This window comes from Piliocolobus tephrosceles, chromosome 18 (assembly GCF_002776525.5).
Source record: "Piliocolobus tephrosceles isolate RC106 chromosome 18, ASM277652v3, whole genome shotgun sequence".
Classification (NCBI taxonomy): Eukaryota; Metazoa; Chordata; class Mammalia; order Primates; family Cercopithecidae; genus Piliocolobus; species Piliocolobus tephrosceles.
Window position 1 is genome coordinate 5,144,828 of NC_045451.1, and position 18,772 is coordinate 5,163,599.

The 18,772-nt window shown below is 47.4% G+C and overlaps 1 protein-coding gene across 1 annotated transcript in view; it reads right to left on the minus strand.

Moving 5' to 3' along the window:
• Window positions 1-18,772, minus strand: part of CNDP1 (carnosine dipeptidase 1) — a 49,278-nt gene that overhangs the window by 11,733 nt on the left and 18,773 nt on the right. Inside the window, exons 2-7 of the mRNA XM_023224177.2 lie at window positions 16,693-16,818; window positions 14,300-14,449; window positions 12,729-12,891; window positions 11,450-11,538; window positions 6,243-6,443; window positions 2,105-2,189 (exon numbers count right to left, since the gene is read on the minus strand). Coding sequence (XP_023079945.1) covers window positions 2,105-2,189; window positions 6,243-6,443; window positions 11,450-11,538; window positions 12,729-12,891; window positions 14,300-14,449; window positions 16,693-16,818 — 814 coding nt within the window. The remainder of the gene's footprint in view (window positions 1-2,104; window positions 2,190-6,242; window positions 6,444-11,449; window positions 11,539-12,728; window positions 12,892-14,299; window positions 14,450-16,692; window positions 16,819-18,772) is intronic.

Genomic DNA, 18,772 nt, shown 5'->3' on the forward strand with positions numbered 1-18,772 from the left:
GATAGATAGATAGATAGATAGATAGATAGATAGATAGATAGATAGATGATAGATAATGGATAGATGGATAGATGGATGGATGGATAGATAATAGATGGATGGATGGATAGATGGATGGATGGATGGATAGAAAGATGATAGATGGATAAATGGATGGATGGATGGATGGATAGAAAAATGATAGATGGATAGATAATAAATGGATGGATGGATAGATAGTTGGGTGGATGGACAGATGACAGGTAGATGGATAGAAAGATGATAGATGGATAGATAATAGCTGGATGGATGGATGGATGCATGGATGGATAGTTGGATGGATGGATAGAAAGATGATAGATCGACAGATAATAAACGGATGAATGGATAGCTAGACAGATGGTAGAAATATAGGTAAATTTCATTATTCACTTTGGGAGAATGAAAGAGAAAGCTGTGCAACTAAAAATGATGCTGAAGACCTTAAGAAGATTCTTCCAACACCTGGGCCATCTGGGCTGATTGTACCATGGCCTGGACTACTGAGGCCAAAGGAGTAAATGCTTTCTGGCAATTTGTCTGCTCAAAAGGGGCACATTATTAAACTTTTCTCTTTTTTTTGCTTTTTCTATTTCTTTCTTTTTTTGATAAAGGGTCTCGTTCTGTCGCCCAGGCTGCAGTACAGTGGCACGATTATCTCAGCTCACTGCAACCTCCACCTCCCGGGCTCAAGTGATCTTCCTGCCTCAGTTCCTTAAGTAGCTGGGACTACAGACCTACACCATCATGTCTGGCTAATTTTTGTATTTTTTGTACAGAGAGGGTTTCACCATGTTGCCCAGGCTGGTCTCGAAGTCCTGAGCTCAAGCAATCCACCCACCTTGGCCTCCCAAAGTGCTGGGATTGCAGGCATGAGCCACCATGCCTGGCCATGTTGTGAAATTTGCATAAAGGAGCTATACATGTCAAGTGGAGCACAGCAAGGTTTTGCAGAGTCTAAAGCATAGGTAATGTGTGAACCTCTTTTTTAAAAGAACACCAAATTATGAATATAAAATGATGATTGTCCCTGCCGGGACTGTGGAAGGAGCTCTGTAAGTGAGGCCCCTGGAGTTTAAACTTCCTTAGCTTCCCTGGGAACCCACCATGGCAGCCCTGATGCCTAGAAGAGCTGTAGGTGAATTGAGCCTGGGCAAACAGGCTCCCCGAGAAAAACACACCAGCAATCCATGGGAAATCAAGGACAGCACCAGGACAATCAGGGAACTCGTCAGCGTTGCTGTGCCACTCAGGGCCACAGCAACCTTGGAAAATGAAGCCAAGTGGCACTGACGTATTTGACACCATTTCTGGAGTCAGGCCAGGCCAGGCCATTACTCACTGAAGGACATGCTGCATTCCAGCCACCATGACAAGTGCCCTGCACACATCACCTTGGTGCATCCTAAAAGCAATACTAGGTAAATAGAAGATTGTGCCCCTTTACAAGTGAGAAACCGAAGACTAGAGAATGTAAGTAACTTGCCAAGGTCACGCAGGTGGTCTGTGGCAGAGCGAGGACATACCTGGTCATCCACATACAGAACCCACATGCTACAAGGTGTGGGCTGGTCTGCGGAAGGGCCAGTCTGTCGTGAAAAACAAGATCCTCTTGAGAAAGTGGGGTAAGGGCCTCATCTGGTGTGTCGCTTAGTTCCTTTCCCTTTTGATCATCCCTTTGTTGATTTATCTTCAGTCAAAAAGTCATGCCAGGTCTACCAAAGTTGAACTTGTGGTTCAACTGGCTTGGGAATACCACACCACACCCAGCCCAGCATTCTAGGAGCAGCAGTAAGGGAGTCAGGGTGGCCTCTCAGTCTCTTGTACTCTGAGTCTCTGCCCTCTTGTCCTTGAGTATGGCTGGATGTGTCACAATGTCCAATAAAAGAAAACAGAGGAACTGAAGAAGAGTTTTACAGACTTACTTATAAGTGGAGGGAACAGTTAACCAAGGGGAGGAAAATCTAAGCATCTACATCCTTGTACAGAGCTGGTTCAGAAAGCAAGGAGAGGCACATAGAATCAAGTAGAAGTGTCTTTTAGTTGATCCCTGATGCTTAAAAAGTGAAACAAAATAAGGCATTACCGAGAAGAGCAACCAGATCAGCCATTGGCTCATGAAGGATGCCACCAAAGGTTCCTGAGTGAAAATCCTGGTCTCTGCATTTCACCTGTAGAGTAGATAAAAGGCAAGAGATATACTTCCTGCCTTGGTTGCTTTAGTGGAAACATTTCATGTGGTGAAATACTTATCTGCATGTGTCCCTCAGAACTCAGGTAGGCGACCTCCAGACCTGACTTCACTTTCCGTGTTTCTCAGTCATGGGTACTGGAGTTCCTACCTGCTGTCCATTGCTTCATTCCCATTATCTCCTGAATACCCTGAAGCTGACTCATTCCCCAGCTTTTCCACCAACTTTATTCTAGCCAAGATCACGAGGCTCTCCTTGGCCAAATAATTGACATTTACACAGCTGTCTTCCTTTTGGTTTCATCCAATATTGTTGATCACTCCTCTTTCTGGAAAAATTCTCTTCCCTTGGTTTCTGAGAAACTTTCTTCTCTTTCTTTTTTTCTTGCCTGCAGGACAATTCTGTTGATATCTCCTGTAATAACATCTTTTCTTCCTCCCACCTCTAAAGCTTAATACTTGGCTCATCCTTCCTCTACATGGGCTTCAAGAGCTCACAGGATAGCGTTTATGTATACAGCACCCTTGACATAAGAGTGACTCTCTTAGAAAAAGACTCCATCTTACATTTCCTAAGGCACTTTGCCAACAGGGACTAGGTGTTCTCCCTGATCAATAAAGACTGCATCCAGCTGGATAAGGATATAACCAAACACGTTCTTCCACTATTGGTTCTCATCAGAGGACTTGGCAGTCATAAAACAACCAGGACGTCAGCAGTTCAAAACTTAACAGACACGGTCCTGCTGTCACTTGTGCTAAGAACCCAGCATCTGCCACCAAAGGCTCTGCCCAAATCAAAGGCTCTTCCTTACAAGACCACTGGGCCACCAGGGCCAGGCCAGGATTTCTTTTTGTCTATGTCACACTCCCTGGACTGGTTCATTAACCTGTTTTCCTATCCCTTTTCTTTTCTTTTCTTTTTTAAAATTATTTATTATAATTATTTTTGAGACAGAATCTTGTTCTGTGACCCAGGCAGGAGTGCAGTGACACGATTTCAGCTCACTGCAACCTCCGCCTCCCAGCTTCAAGTGATTCTTCTGCCTCAGCCTCCCAAGTAGGTGGGACTACAGGTGCACGCCACCATGCCCAGTTAATTTTTTTGTATTTTTTTAGTAGAGACAGGGTTTCACCATGTTGGGCAGGCTGGTCTTGAACTGCTGACCTCAGGTGATCCACCTTCCTCAGCCTCGCAAAGTGCTAGGATTACAGGCGTGAGCCACTGTGCCCAGCTCCTTCTCTCTTGATGGTAAATGTTACTTTGTTTGTTATGGAACGTTCAGTCTATAACATTCACATATTGGCTAGGTATAGCACGATGTATGCTTTACAATATCGACTGCCTTGTGGAGTAGCTTGAGCCTGTGTGCCTGCAGCTCTGACTCCTGAGTGAATGGGAGGCACTAAGGAGAATTGCCTCCTTGGAAACTGCATGGAGCCCGTGGCTTTTATTATTGAGATAGCATCAGTAAAAGCCTGACATTGTGGAAAGACACAAACATGTGTGGACCTGGTTATCTCTGACCATGCAGTGCTCATGATAATTTAAGGGCAGGGATACTATTAACACCTCCATGCCCTTAAATATTCATCCCTGGAGGTCTGACCTTCTATGTAAACACCAGACCTAAAACTCTGGGGTGCTTACAGCGCATTCCACTTGAGCATGCTTCCAGTTTCTGAAACTCAGGAGATCTAGACCTGAACTCAACCACTTCTGCAATTACTACCTACCAGCATGATTTCTCCTATGTACGCCATATCCAATCAATTACCAATTTCTACAGGTTGGGCTTTTTTGAAGTTGATTCTTCAGTTCATTCCCTCCCATCCTTCCGGCCCAGCTGATCTTTACAGTGTTCCACTCCATCTTCAATGTAGTACCAGAGCAATCTTTGGTTTATTCACTTTAACATTAAGACTTTCAGTTCACTAGGCAATAACGCTAGCTAAATTACTCTGGAGTATGGACGGTCTTACTTCGAAACCTTGAGCTGGCTATCTCACATCCTGATGACAGCTCCCCTCCTCCTCTCTTGTAACTTTGCTACCACCTGCTCTCGGTCTTCAAGACATCAGTCCCTTGACCCTTCCAAGATGTTCCACATTGCCCTCCTGCCTTTGTTTTTTCCCCTGTTCAACCTGAATACCACCATTGATCACCTCAGCCCCTCTGCTCAACACTTTGACGAGCTCTTCCTTACTTTCTCTACCACAACCCTCTGGAGTAACCTCAACCCCAGGGCCAGTCTGCTCCTCTGAGGCCTTCTCTGTCCCTGGCCACTGAGCATGCTGCAGAAGCCATCAATTTGCATGGATAGATGACTCCAGACCTTAACATTGCCTGGCCCTTCTTCATCCTCCCATCCCTTCTCTTCCCCCTGTCTCAAAGTGACCACTTCAAGCCATCACTTCACTGCAGATACACTCACTTCCTGCTAAACAGAAAAAACTTGAGGCTAAGAGGGAAGACACTCTAGGACTTGGAGCTCTCTACCTACCCAAGGCCCTCACAAAAGAGGTTACTTTCCTCCCCTGGGTCTGGAGCTCGCCCCCTCCTGCCTCCTCAGAGCCTTTGTTCTCAAAAATCCTCCCCCTCCCTCCCAGGTCTCCAACTGCTCCCTCCGTCTATTGCCTCCCAAGGACTTCCTCCAGCCATTATCCCAGCTCTGTCCCACTTTTCACAGCCATGTTTCCTGAAAGCGGGTTCTAGAAGATAGTCCCTGCTTCCTGTTTTCTCTGTCATTCCCGTATCTCTTTAGTATCTGTATCTCACTAGAAGTAAACTTCCTGAGGGCAGAGACTATTTTATTCAGTCCTGTACCCCTGGGACTTAACATCCTCCTATCTGACAAATAGAAGGCACTCACTGTTTTTCAAATGCATAGCCATGTGTTTCCGTGTATGTGCTCACATCTGAATCTCAAAACTGCCTAGGGATTGGATAGAGCATGGATTATCAGCCTACACATTGCTATATGAGAAAACAGACTGAAATGATTAAATAATTAGCTATTTACCCAGGAGGGATTTTCTTTTTTTTTTTTTTTTTTTTTTTTTTTTGAGACGGAGTCTCGCTCTGTCGTCCGGGCTGGAGCTCAGTGGTGCGATCTCGGCTCAGTGCAAGCTCTGCCTCCCGGGTTCACGCCATTCTCCTGTCTCAGCCTCCCGGAGTAGCTGGGACTACAGACGCCCACCACCTCACCTGGCTAGTTTTTTTGTATTTTTTTAGTAGAGACGGGGTGTCACCGTGTTAGCCAGGATGGTCTTGATCTCCTGACCTCGTGATCCGCCCGTCTCAGCCTCCCAAAGTGCTGGGATTACAGGCTTGAGCCACCGCGCCTGGCCCCCGGAGGGATTTTCTAAGTCTTATGCATTATCACAGGTTGCCTGTATTACTAGAAAAAGAGAAAAGGGGAAGGAAACTGACTATGCGTCAAACCTGAACTAAAGGCTGCCTGTAATGACACAGCATCCTGGGAGGGGGCGTTATTGTGCCATCTTTCAAGGTGGGAAACCAAGGCTTAAGGTGAAGCCACCTGCATGAGGCTGGGCATGGTAGAAGCTAGGATTCAGATACTGGCCTCGGGCGACACCAATGCTCCTTCTCCTTCCCTGTAACCACGGCACTTAGATTTCCTGCCACTGTGGCCAGCAGGCCCACGCCAGGAGCAGGACACAGTACAGTTGCCCCTGCATTGATCAGGCAGTCTGCTTACCTCCCTGTGGCTGCCATACCTGCCTGCAAATCCCATGGCCAGAGTTTCCAAGCTTTGCTTTGTGAGTCACAAACCCCTGCGAATCCCCTCTCCAGAACAAGGTACGTCCACTCCAAGTGTCGGGGGTTCATGACCTCCCCAAACCCTAAGACCTCTGCACCCCCCCCCCCCCCCCTGAGGCTGTGTGTCCCAAGTAAGGCCTCTGCCCTCAGGAAAGCTTTCTTTCTTCCTCTGCAAGATCCCAGAATGGATTGGCGCTCCCATTCACAACCCCCACAGGCCTCCATCCATGCCCTGCTCTCTGTGGATACCTCCACCGTGAAGTAGCTGTTCCCCCGGGTTCCGTACGTGATTGCTGGCTTCCTCTGGCTGATCCACAGGTTATCTGAAATTACGATGTAGTCCACACCAGAGAAGAATCGGTTCTTTTCTTTTTCCACAAGTTCCTCCAGGGCAACAGAGCCAGCCTCTTCCATCCCCTCAATGATGAATTTGATGTTCACAGGAAGATCCTAAGTAACAACAGAAGAAAAAATTTGCACAAGTTGCCTGATGTGGTTTGGCTGTGTCTCCACCAAGTCTCAACTTGAATTGTATCTCCCAGAATTCCCACATGCTGTGGAGGGACTCAGGGGGAGGTAATTGAATCGTAGCGGCCAGTCTTTCCTGTGCTATTCTCGTGATAGTGAGTAAGTCTCACGAGATCTGATGGGTTTATCAGGGGTTTGCTTCTTCCTCATTTTCTCTTGCTGCCACCATGTAAGAAGGGCCTTTTGTCTCCCACCATGATTCTGAGGCCTCCCCATCCATGTGGAACTGTGAGTCCAATTAAACCTCTTTTTCTTCCCAGTCTTGGGAATGTCTTTATCAACAGCATGAAAATGGACTAATACAGTAGAGTGGGTTGTTGCTGAAAAGATACCCAAAAATGTGGAAGTGACCTTGGAACTGGGTAACAGGCAGATATTGGAACAGTTTGAAGGGCTCAGAAGAAGACACAAAAATGTGGAAAGTTTGGAACTTCCTAGAGACTTACTGAATGACTTTGCCCAAAATGCTGATAGCAATATGGACAATAAAATCCAGGCTGAGGTGGCCTCAGGTAGAGATGTGGAACTTTTCTGGAACTGGACAAAGAGACTCCCGACATTTTGCCCCTACCATAGAGATTTGTGGAACTTTGAACTTGAGAGAGATGATTTAGGGTATCTGGTAGAAGAAATTTCAAAGCAGTAAAGCATTCAAGAGGTGACTTAGGTACGGTTAAAGGGATTCAGTCTTTAAAGGGAAACAGACCTTAAAAGTTCAGAAAATTTGCAGCCTGACTATGTGATAGAAAAGAAAAACTCATTTTCTGGGGAGAAATTCAAGCCGGCTACAGAAATTTGCATAACTAGTAAGGAGATTAATGTTAATTCCCAAGACCATTGGGAAAATGTCTCCAGACCATGTCAGAGACCATCACAGGCCTGGAGGTCCAGGAGAAGAAAATGGTTTCATGGGCCAGGCCCAGGGTCCGTGTACTGTGTGCAGCCTAGAGACTTGGTGCCCTGTGTGCCAGCTTCCCCAGCTGTAGCTAAAAGGGGCCAATGTACAGCTCGGGCTGTGGCTTCAGAGGGTGGAAGCCCCAAGACCTGGCAGCTTCCATGTGGTGTTGAGCCTGCAGGTGCACAGAAGTCAAGAATTGAGGATTGGGAACCTCTAACTAGATTTCAGAAAATGTATGCAAATGCCTGGATGCCCAGGCAAAAGTTTGCTGCAGAGGTGGGGCCCTCATGGAGAGCCTCTGCTAGGGCAGTGAGGAAGGGAAATGTGGCGCTGGAGCCCCCACATGAAGTCCCTAGTGGGGCACTGCCAAGTGGAGCTGTGAGAAGAGGGCCACTGTCCTCCAGACCCCAGAATTGTACATCCACTGACAGCTTGAACTGTGCACCTGGAAAAGCTGCAGACACTCAATGCCAGCCCATGAAAGCAGCCGGGAGGGAGGCTGTACCCTGCAAAGTCACAGGGGCAGAGCTGCCCAAGACCATGGGAACTCACCTCTAGCATCAGTGTAACCTGGACATACGACCTGGATTCAAAGGAGATCATTTTGGAGCTTTAAAGTTTGACTGACCCCTGGATTTCAGACTTGCACGGACTCTGTAACCCCTTTGTTTTGGCCAATTTCTCCCATTTGGAACAGCTATATTTACCCAACACCTGTACTCACATCGTATCTAGGAAGTAACTGGCTGGCTTTTGATTTTACAGGCTCATAGGTGGAAGGGACTTGCCTTGTCTCAGATGAGACTTTGGACTGTGGACTTTCAGGTTAATGCTGAAATGAGTTAAGACTTTGGGGGACTATTCGGAAGTCACGGCTGGTTTTGAAATGTGAGGTCATGAGATTTGGAGGGGCCAGGGGTGGAATTCTATGGTTTGGCTGTGTTCCCACCATATCTCAACTTGAATTGTAGCTCCCAGAATTCCTAGATGTTGTGGGAGGGACCCATGGGGAGGTAACTGAATCATGGGGGCAGGTCTTTCTTGTGCTATTCGCGTGACAGTGAATAAGTCTCACAAGATCTAATGGGTTTATCAGGCGTTTCAGGTTTTGCTTCTTCCTCATTTTCTCTTGCTGCTGCCTTGTAAGAAATGACTTTCACCTCCCCCCATGATTCTGAGGCCTCCCCAGCCATGTGGAACTCTAAGTCCAATTAAACCTTCCCACTCTCAGGTATGTCTTTATCAGCAGCATGAAAACAGACTAATACATTGCCCATTCACCTTTGAAGATGCACTGTTTGTTTGCATATAACATGAACACATGAAATTATTATTTACATTCAATGTATGAATGTGCATTCCCCACAGTTCTGTTACAGCAATGGAGTCATTAACTATGGTTGTGAAGGAGAATTCAAGGTAACGCCTGGTGCGTGCTCTCCAACATGTCCTGCCAACTTAATGCTATGATCAAGAATTGGGGAAAGGAGCAGCTACAGAAAAGCACATTCTATACCACAGAGCTTCCCTGTGTGGCTGCAGAGGGAGGCATTTTTCTCCTTCTCCCTAAAAGGAATTTTTCAAGAAAGGTTAGGCAATTACAAATCGCTTTTCTGTCCTCATAATTCTGAATATGAAAAAGGAGAAATTTCTCCTTTGAAAGATTGTTAAGCCTCGGGTTAATTTTTACTTCAAGTATCTGTTATTTTTCAGCTGTGATTTCAATCTGCCTTTTAACTTATTCAAAGGCTTTGATCTTGCAGCAAAATGGAACTTGAGTTTTTTTTTTAGTTAATATTAGGGCATGGAATAGCTCCTTTAAAATTTTTACAACATGCTTCTTCCCCCATTTGGTTTTGATCTTTTTGTATCTTTATAATTTATAACTTCATATCTTTGAGAACCACATTAAGAGGAGAGGTCAAAGTCTTTTCCTAGAGCACAGGATGCATGCAGAACTCTAAAAGTTATTATATGCAGATAAACAACATGCACACACTATAATCAGCTCTAATAAGTGGGCTTGACTCACCACAGATTAACAAATGCAACATGAGCACAGGATTATGTATGAGAAAATAATAAGTTATGTAGTAATTAAAATGAGAAAAGTAGAAAATCAGTCACTCAGTTGGAGAAGAGCTTTTGGGGGATAGTGATTTGTTCATGTTTCCCTTGTGTTTCTGTATGTCTTAGAAAGTCCATCTGAAGTTCTGAAATCTTAATATCTGAAGGTTCTATGTGAACACTGAACTAGCAAACAATTGCTGAAGAGTAGTTGGAAATCCTAAGAATTTTCTGGCAAGTCACTTTTAATAAAATACAAGCCCATAGCACTCAGCATGGCAGGCCGCATGCATTAGCAGCTGGGTTTGCCAAGCCTCCCCTTGGCAGCTCACTGCTCTACCTGTGAAATACGGATATTAGTACTCACTCTGCCTGCTACAAAATAACCCAGGGAGGGAATGTGTCCTAAGAGCTCTGCAGGCAAGGCGGGCAGAAGAGAAGAAGGGAGGCAGGGAGGAAGAAGAGGACACCCTCGAAGGACCTCACACCACCCCCAGCGCAGGTATTTCTTCACTGAATCCCTGCAAGCCTGTGAGGTAGAAACTGCCATTCCCACTTTGATCACAGACGAGGAAAGTGAGGGTCAGAGATGAACTGACGTGTCCAGGGCAGTGAATATTTCTTCTGTTTTCTTTGTGATTGTGTAATTTTCAGAGCTGAAATTTATAAAGCAAAACAGATTTTGGCCTTTTTATCAGAACAATCTTATAAATATTGCTATCCCTTAGAAGGAGAGAGAGAGAGGAAGAAAGAGAAAGAGAGGGAGAGAGAAAGAAAGGAGAGAAGGAAAAACAGAGAGGGAGACAGAGAAAGAAACCAAAGCCACAGGGAATGTCAGGGCATAGGTTGTGTGAGCTTCACGGATAAGAGGACACCTTTGCAGTGGTCAGCAGGACGCCGCCGAGACCCGTGCTGATTTCCTGAGCGTGTCTTCTGTGAGATTCAGGAGTGGAGTCAGAGTACTTAAGTCCCTCCATCTGCTTATGTCTCAGGAGAAAATAAACTTCCGAGAGGAAAGCCCCCAGCACCTAATGAAATAACCTTCAGGAAAAGACACCCCAGAAGCCCGGGTCTTCTCTGCAGGACAGGGTGCCAGGGAGGCCCCTCAGCCCTCAGGGCCTTGCAGCCTTGGACAGGGGAGATGGAACCATACCCCAAGGTTGACCGGATTCTGTTCCACAGAACAGAACCCGAGGCCCGGAGAGTTCAAGTCACTTGCCTAAGTTCACACAGCCAGATCCAGTCCTCTGCTGGCGTCTAAGTACATTCGCTAGGAGGGGGAGAAGAGTGGCTTGAGATAAAACCATCCTTGTGTTGAAACATGAGATAGTTAAAGGTACAAACCTGGGTCCTCTGGAGGCCGGAAAGAGGGGTCCCACCTCCTCAAATCTGTACCCCTGCCTCTGCTCCAGAGCCCTTATTTGGACATCTAAAGAGAACCACTGTGCTCTCAGGGAAGAGATCCAAGGAATCCTGCGGAATGTCATGGAGATTCCTATCTTGATCATTTGCAAAGTAGCCGATACATTTTAAAAATGTGTGTTTGTCTCTGCTAACAAATCATACTTTGTGATAAGAAGAAAAAGAAGATTAAAAAAGACAAGATAAGATAAAATAAGGATTAAACAAAAAAAGACAAGTCCCATCAGATAGCAGCTTGGCCACAGGCTTGTTGTGTCTTTGGCTGTGTCTTGTTTTTTAACATGGTTAAAAGTGCAGGCTGGAATCCATCCTCAAAGTATCAGCCTTGCCACCAGCTGCACTGCTCTGGGTAAGTTCTCTGACCTTCCCAAGCCTTATTGTCCTTACCTGTAAAATGGATACAATTGTCACACACACCTCCAAAGATTGTTGGAGTGAATAAGTGACCTAAGGCAGTTTGCTCGGAACACAGCGAACAACTCAAAGTAAGTTGCAGTTACCATCCTCCTCCTCCTCTCTCCCAAACACAGCTGTTACCTACTTGCTCCAGGGCTCTGAAGGCGCTCACAGCATTGATCCAAGCCAAGACAGGGCCTTTGTTGTCGGTTGCTCCTCGTCCATAAAGTTTCCCTTTACAAAGGGAAGAAGAATGTTCAGAGAAGTGTGGACACCTCTGCCACGTGAGTTAAAAACCAATGTTTTCATGGGTACTAATGTTAACAGTAGTTTCTATAATAACATTCCGGGCACAAATCTTGCTATGAAATTGCAAAGTATGATTTCTTATGTACAAATAAGACCATACACAAGAGATCCTTGGATCTCTTCTCTGACAAATAGTACCGTCTTCAGCTAGTCAGATAAGACAAGTAAATTTGCAATAGACAGATCCCGCTGTCCTTAACAATAATTAGCTATTTTATCCAAGTTCACTGAAGAGACCCACCGGGGATTTGCTGCAGAGTGCCATGTGGCATAGCCTCTCATTTTGGGATTTTACAATTAGTGGAGGAATGAAAAAAATATGTGCGTATATCTCTATTCACCTTTCTTCTTTTTCTTTATAAAATGCGAATGACATTTGATCCTGTTCAAAAGGAAAGTGTGTGGCCTACACAACTGTTTTCCTCACAACTCAAGAACCTCCATCCAGGGGCACAAAAGTGTGTTGTTCTTTTCACAAATGAAAGAAAACCGGCCTCAGGGAACCAATCAGTAGGCTATAAGAGCCGCCTCTCTATGCATTCTTCTTTTTTTTTTTTTAGATGGAGTCTCACTCCATCATCCAGGCAGAATGGAATGCAATGGTGCCGTCTCAGCTCACTGCAACCTCCGCCTCCAAGGTTCAAGTGATTCTCCTGCCTCAGCCTCCTAAGTAACTGAGATTACAAGCATGTGCCAGCATGCCAGGCTTTTTTTTTTTTTCCAGACAGAGTCTCGCTCTGTCATCCAGGCTAGAGTGCAATGGTGTGATCTCAGCTCACTGCAACCTCCACCTCCCAGGTTCAAGCAATTCTGCCTTGGTTTCCCAAGTAGCTGTGATTACAGGCGCCCACCACCATGCCCAGCTATTTTTTCGTATTTTTAGTAGAGACGGGGTTTTGCCATGGTGGCCAGGCTGGTCTTGAACTCCTGACCTCAAGTGATCCAACCACCTTGGCTTCCCAGAGTGCTGGGATTACAGGCATGAGCCACTGCACCGGACCTATGCATTCTTAATGACAGGGAGAGACCCGAAACCCAGGGACAGAGCCACATCTTCACCCCTTCAATCTTGCAAGCACAGCAGCTCCGCACTGTAGCCCGGGTGCCTCACTGACCGTCCACCTCCGTCAGCACGTAGGGGTCTGTGAGCCACCCATCGCCCTGGTCGGCAGGCTGCACGTCTAAGTGGCCGTAGAAGCACACGGTGCCTTTCGTGGGATCGTTCCCCAGTTCGGCCAGGATGACGGGAGGTATTGGAAGACTCTGACCATCGGGCAGCTGCAAAATGATCAGGAATCACATTTTTTAAAATGCTGCGTTGTTCTTCCAGAAAATTCAAAGACATGATATTGGGAGTCCCGGCCAGGCTATCCCTGGGTCCTTGGAGAGCCCATGTCATTTTTCTGAGCATCAGTTTCTCCATCTCTAAAATGAGTCCCGTGAAACACTTTTTTTTCTTTTGGAGACAGGCCTCAGTCCCGGCGCCCAGGCTGCAGTGCAGTGGCGCACTCACAGGCTTCTGTGATTCTCCTACCTCCGCCTCCTCATAGTAGCTGAGACTCCAGACGTGTGCCACCACGTCTGGCTACCTTTTTGTATTTTTGGTAGAGACAGGTTTTGCCATGTTGCCCAGGCTGGTCTCAAACCCTCAGGCTCAAGTAATCCGCCCACCTTAGCCTTCCAAAGTGCTAGGATTTCAAGTGTGAGACACTGCACCCAGCCAAGACACTTTTAATTAAGATATAAAACCTAATTAAAAGTAAAGTGCCTCTTTAGATCCACATTGACTATTAGCATCATTAGCTGAATGTGCTCTTCAGTAAGAATGCAGATGGGCCGGGAACGGTGGCTCATGCCTGTAATCCCAGCACTTTGGGAGGCCAAGGCAGGCAGATCACGAGGTAAGGAGTTGAAGACCAGCCTGGCTAACATGGTGAAACCCTGTCTCTAATAAAAATACAAAAATTAGCTGGGCGTAGTGGTGCACGCCTGAAATCCCAGCTACTCGGGAGGCTGAGGCAAGAGAATTGCTTGAACCGGGACTTTGGAGGTGGAACTTGCAGTGAGCTGAGATCGCACCACTGCACTCCAGCCTGGGCTACAGAGCAAGACTCTGTCTCAAAAAAAAAAAAAAGAAAAAGAATGCAAATGACAACTGGCTTAAATTAGGTGGCTTAAATTAGGCGGACAAATTCTAGAAAATGTGGACGATCCCAAGGTTCCTCAGTGCTAAAATGAGCACAGCAGGTGCTTAGATTTAAGACATTCATGATGGAGTAGAGTTCTAAGAGATGGTTCTGATGAAAAAAAACACAGCTCCAGATACAATGCCTTTGAGAAAGATGCATATGAATTTAAAGAAAAGGACAATTTCCTTTTCCTTAAAGAAGAAATTGGAACCTTGTGTCCAGAAAGTGAAGAGTACAAGGGGGTCCTTTCCATAATAAAGCGACCTTCACTTGTCATCTGCACTGGCTTCTAAGAGCCCATCCCAGCCCTGGAGTCCTGATATGACTGGAAAGCAATAACACGGCTTCATTCGAGACCAAGGGAATGCTTCACCTTCATTAGGAATTGGGGGGTTTTGGTTGAGGATCAGGGTGAGCCTCTCCCTTGCCACCCCCGGGAAGGCACAATTGACATCTAGAAGTAGCTGCTCCCTCGGTGGGAGGGAACACCATAGCACCTGCTGAGAACCCATGTCCACCGAGGTCACACGGGCCCCCAGGCGCTGCAGTGTGTCCGCGGCCACAGCCATCATTCTGAAGAGCTCTCGTCTGAAGCGAGGCACGGGCTGGACAGAGTCACTCTCAATGGCCACCCACTCCTTCAGCATCTAGGAGGAAGAGTAAGCAGACCATTGGCACGGGGGTTCCACATCCGCTCTGGGGGGAGCGAGGGGAGGGCAGGAGACAGCGAGTCCCCAGGTGCTCTTCTGTTGATTGAGGACCTGAGGACCTATGACAGTGCCAGTGAACACTGTGACATTCAAGAGTAACAGACAGAATAGCTGGGGTTTTAATCAGGAACCCGGAGGCCAGAGACGCCTGGTTAGTATAGAAGGTCAGGCAGGGTGGGCTGGGAGAAAGAGGATGGTCTGGGTCCTCACTGGGTTCACCAGGGCTGTCAAGAAGGGCAAGTCCCCACCCACTATTTCTAATTATTAAGAACTGAGGAGCTGGTGGGTTCTCAGCTTTCTCCAGGACTCCCTGCTTCCCACACCTGGCCCTGGAAGCCTCCCGGCCATGACTGAACCCCACAGTGGGCTCCGCTGGGCTGCAGGTCCCTTCTGACATGCTCTGCACTTAGATTCCCCGGCCGGCCCCTCCCTGCGCTCTGAGGATCCCGCGGGCACTGTGACCTCGGGCTTAAACTCAGCCTGTCATAGCTGTGTGACTTTGGGTATATTCCTTAATCTCCCTCAGCCTGAGTTTTCTCATCTGCACAAGAAAGTAACTCTCCCTAACGATAGGGTGATGGTGAGGACCACTGAGGTAACGCGTGCACAAGACTCAGCATGGTGCCGGGCACCTGGCGGCCACTCCAGCAGTGCTGGCTGATAGGAATGACTGATAAGAACCACTCACACACCGGGTTGGAACCTGAGTGGCTCATACTGAGACAGTCAGCATTTTTATGAAAAACTACACAGATTTACTGATCTTGGACTTCTCTTCCTGACTCATTTGAGTTTGATCTCTCTATCCTGGTAGTAGTGCTTTCATTTTTATTATGAAGGCATTTATCTAACCCTAATGAATACTGCGTTTTACATTTTTAAACTGGAATTTACAGAACAGAGACTGCTGACTTCTCCCTAAGTTCAGTAGATTTGGGTATGTTTGAGGGACTTAGGGGTCTTGGGGTACAAAGTTCAGGGAGACCTCAAGGAGCTCCCAGTCTGGTGAGCACGGACAACAACACATCAGTGTGCACACGTGTGGGGGTGTGTGCGGATGGAACCAGACGGCCACAGAGAGGACAAGAGAGCTTAGGAGAGCGGGGCTGGGGAGGAGCTGGTGAATCTGTGGGCTCCGGCAAGCTCCTGCCTTCCCGCTCCTCCTCCTGTCTCCTCCTCCTCCCCAGGCCTCCCTCTTTTTGCCGTTCCACCTCACCCTCCCTCTACTTTACCCCACTTCCACCCCATATATGTACAGACCCTGTATGGTGAATTAGGGGTGAAGCAGAGGATTATAAACTTGGGAGGCTAAGGCAGAAGGATCACTTGAACCCAGGAGGTCGAGGCTGCAGTGAGCTATGTTTGTGCCACTGCACTCCAGCCTGGGTGACAGAGCAAGACCCTGTCTCAAAAAATAATAACAAAAAAATAAGAGGGCCAGGTGCGGTGGCTCATGCCTGCAATCCCAGCACTTTGGGAGGCCGAGGAGGGCAGATCACTTGAGGTCAGGAGTTCAAAATCAGCCTGCCCAACACGGGCAAATCCCATCTCTACTGAAAAAACAAAAATTAGCTGGGCGTGTTGGCAGGTGCCTGTAATCTCAGCTACTTGGGAGGTTGAGGCTGAGGCAGGAGAATCACCGGAACCTGGGAAGTTGTGGTGAGCTGAGGTTTCACCACTGCACTCCAGCCTGGGCAACAGAGCGAGACTCTGTCTCAAAACAAATAAATAAATTAAATAAATGAATGAATGAATGGAGGAGATAAAATGCCTATTGCATACATACTACAAAACAAACGACGTTGCTGTTGAACTTTGCAGAGCTCCCTGGCTCCCCAGCTCTGCCTAGGCCTTACGATAACGTCAGGTGGCATTAGGAATGGGCGACCTGATGGACCAGGGCAGACTCGAGCTCAGCCGAGGTGCTGGTCATCTCTGCGTGGACATCCCTGGATCAAGTGTGCTGGATATGAAGAGACAGTGCCCTTTGCAGGAGGAATGGCTAGGAGGGATCTCTTCCATCCATCTAATGAATACTGAAGATTTTTAACCCGATGAGCAGTCACAGGCATTTTAAATGGAATTAGGCAAAAATATCCACATCTCCAAGCAAATAATGGTCTCACCCAAATACCAAAGGATGTAATCCATGCATTCTGTGTGTAGTTTCCTTCTCCTACCTGCACAAATTCATCCTGATGGAGGTCAATGTACTGGAAGACTTTCTCTAACAGCGCCGGGGGCAGGGAGTGTGACGAGAACATGCCTTCCTCCAGCAGCAGCAGCACGGCCAGCAGGGACGCAGCCTGGAAGGGTTTGACGCAGGAGGAACGAATGAAAATCAGCACCAGTTGCTGGACTTTGGACCTTCCAAATTCCTCAAGAAGGGTTGTTATCTCACACAGCTGCCTCCAGTCAGTCGGAATAAAATGCCACAAGGCGGTAGAACCAAACATGTTGTTTTTTGCTACGTCTTTCCCCAAACACTTTATTTCCAATGCTAAAGAATTTTAATAAGACAAAAATCGAGTTAACAAGCTCATCTTTAAATAACATCATTCCATTTATTCCTAGGATAAGGTGTTTCCTTTTGTCCCCTTGGGGCGGCCAGTTCTGCTGCCCAGGAGTGAAGGACGATCTTCACAAGACAGAAAAGAGCAAAGTAGAACCGAAAACAAACACACAAAAATCTTCTATGTGTGATGAACTACTGCACTAGACAAAGGAATTTCTGAGCAATGCCTAAAATCCGGTGTTGTGGGGATTCTTTCCACTGGCTCCTGAAATCACAGTACTTTAACAAGAAAGGAAGAAAACGGTCTGAGGTGGTGGTTCATGCCTGTAATCCCAGTATTTTGGGAGGTCGAGGTGGGCGGATCACTTGAGGTCAGGAGTTGAAGACCAGCCTGGCCAACATGTGAAACCCCGTCTCTGAGAGACCCATCCACAACCCTGCCTCCTCCCTCCTTTCCCCTCCCTGACCCCTGCTCAGTCTCCCCGGCCCATCCACAGCTGGAATGATGCCACCTGGGTGCCTTGGAGAGCCTGAGAGCCAGCATTCCTCCTTGACGCCTGACAGGAAGGTCCTGTGGCAAAGTGGGCAAAGGTCACCCCTTCACAGAGGTCCCCAGAGCCCTGTCTGGAGTGGGAGCTGCCAGCATCAGGCCCAGGGGCCACCTGCATATCTGGAGGGGCCATTAGCTCATCTCCCCCAGTGCAGCCCCAGCCACCAGAGGCTGGAGAAGAGGAGGGAGGGACTGAGGGGTGGGAAGGGCCAAGGGGGCTGCAGCCCTTGGTCAGACCCCCGATGTCAGGTTCTTGGCTAGGAAAGCCACCCGCTATCCCCAGGAGACCAGCTGGGCTCCACTTTAGAAGCCAAACCCACCCTCCTGCAGCAGGAGGAAGGAGGGGAGAGTTTAACCCAGCCTGTCTCTGTTAGTTTTGTCTCTGGAATCCCATCTTTTATTGTTTTAAATGTTTGAGATGTTTTATATTATAAAATTATAATTGTTTAATCTATGATTGTTTAAATGCCCACCTTTCCATAGGTGGAGGTGAGCAGGGGTTGCAGGGAAAACAAGGGGAACTAGGCTGGTGAAGTCTCAGTGCCATCCCCGAGACCTTGAGAGACAGGTGTCCTCACAGCGAGAGGACGCTCAGCACGGACGTGGCCCCGCCAATGTTGCTTATTTTACAATGGAGCATCTGCAAGGCTGTTTGAAAAGCAGTTGGTTGAATGTTTTACTTTTCATTCTGTCATTTTCATGGCTTCCTCTAATCCACTCTCCACGAAGCAGCCTGGGTGATCTTTTTAAAGGTAGGGCAGATCACAAGACTCCCTGTTTTAGCTCTTCCAAGAGGCCCCATTGCCCTTGTGGTAAAGCGAATATCCCCATGGCCCTCAGGACTTACATGGTGGATCCCACCTGCTTCTCCAACCAGACCTCCTCCCTTGTTGGGGTACCATGCAGGGCCCCTCCATCACTTTCCACCTGTTCCCAAATGTATTGCTCCTCCATGCCCCTGCCCATCCCTTGGCCTCAAGCCCCCATGGAGCAAAGCTGAGCTGGGGAGCATCCAAACTGATGAGCCCCCCAACACATTGCACAGGCATCTGAAATGAAATTGTGCACAGGGAGCTGTGTTCTGTCTCTTCTAGGAATTCACTTTCAACAAAACATCTGGTCCTACTGAAAATGTCCCAGATGGCAAGAAGGAGTGCATCTCCCTAACCAGAGTGTCACTTAGCACTTGGGGTCA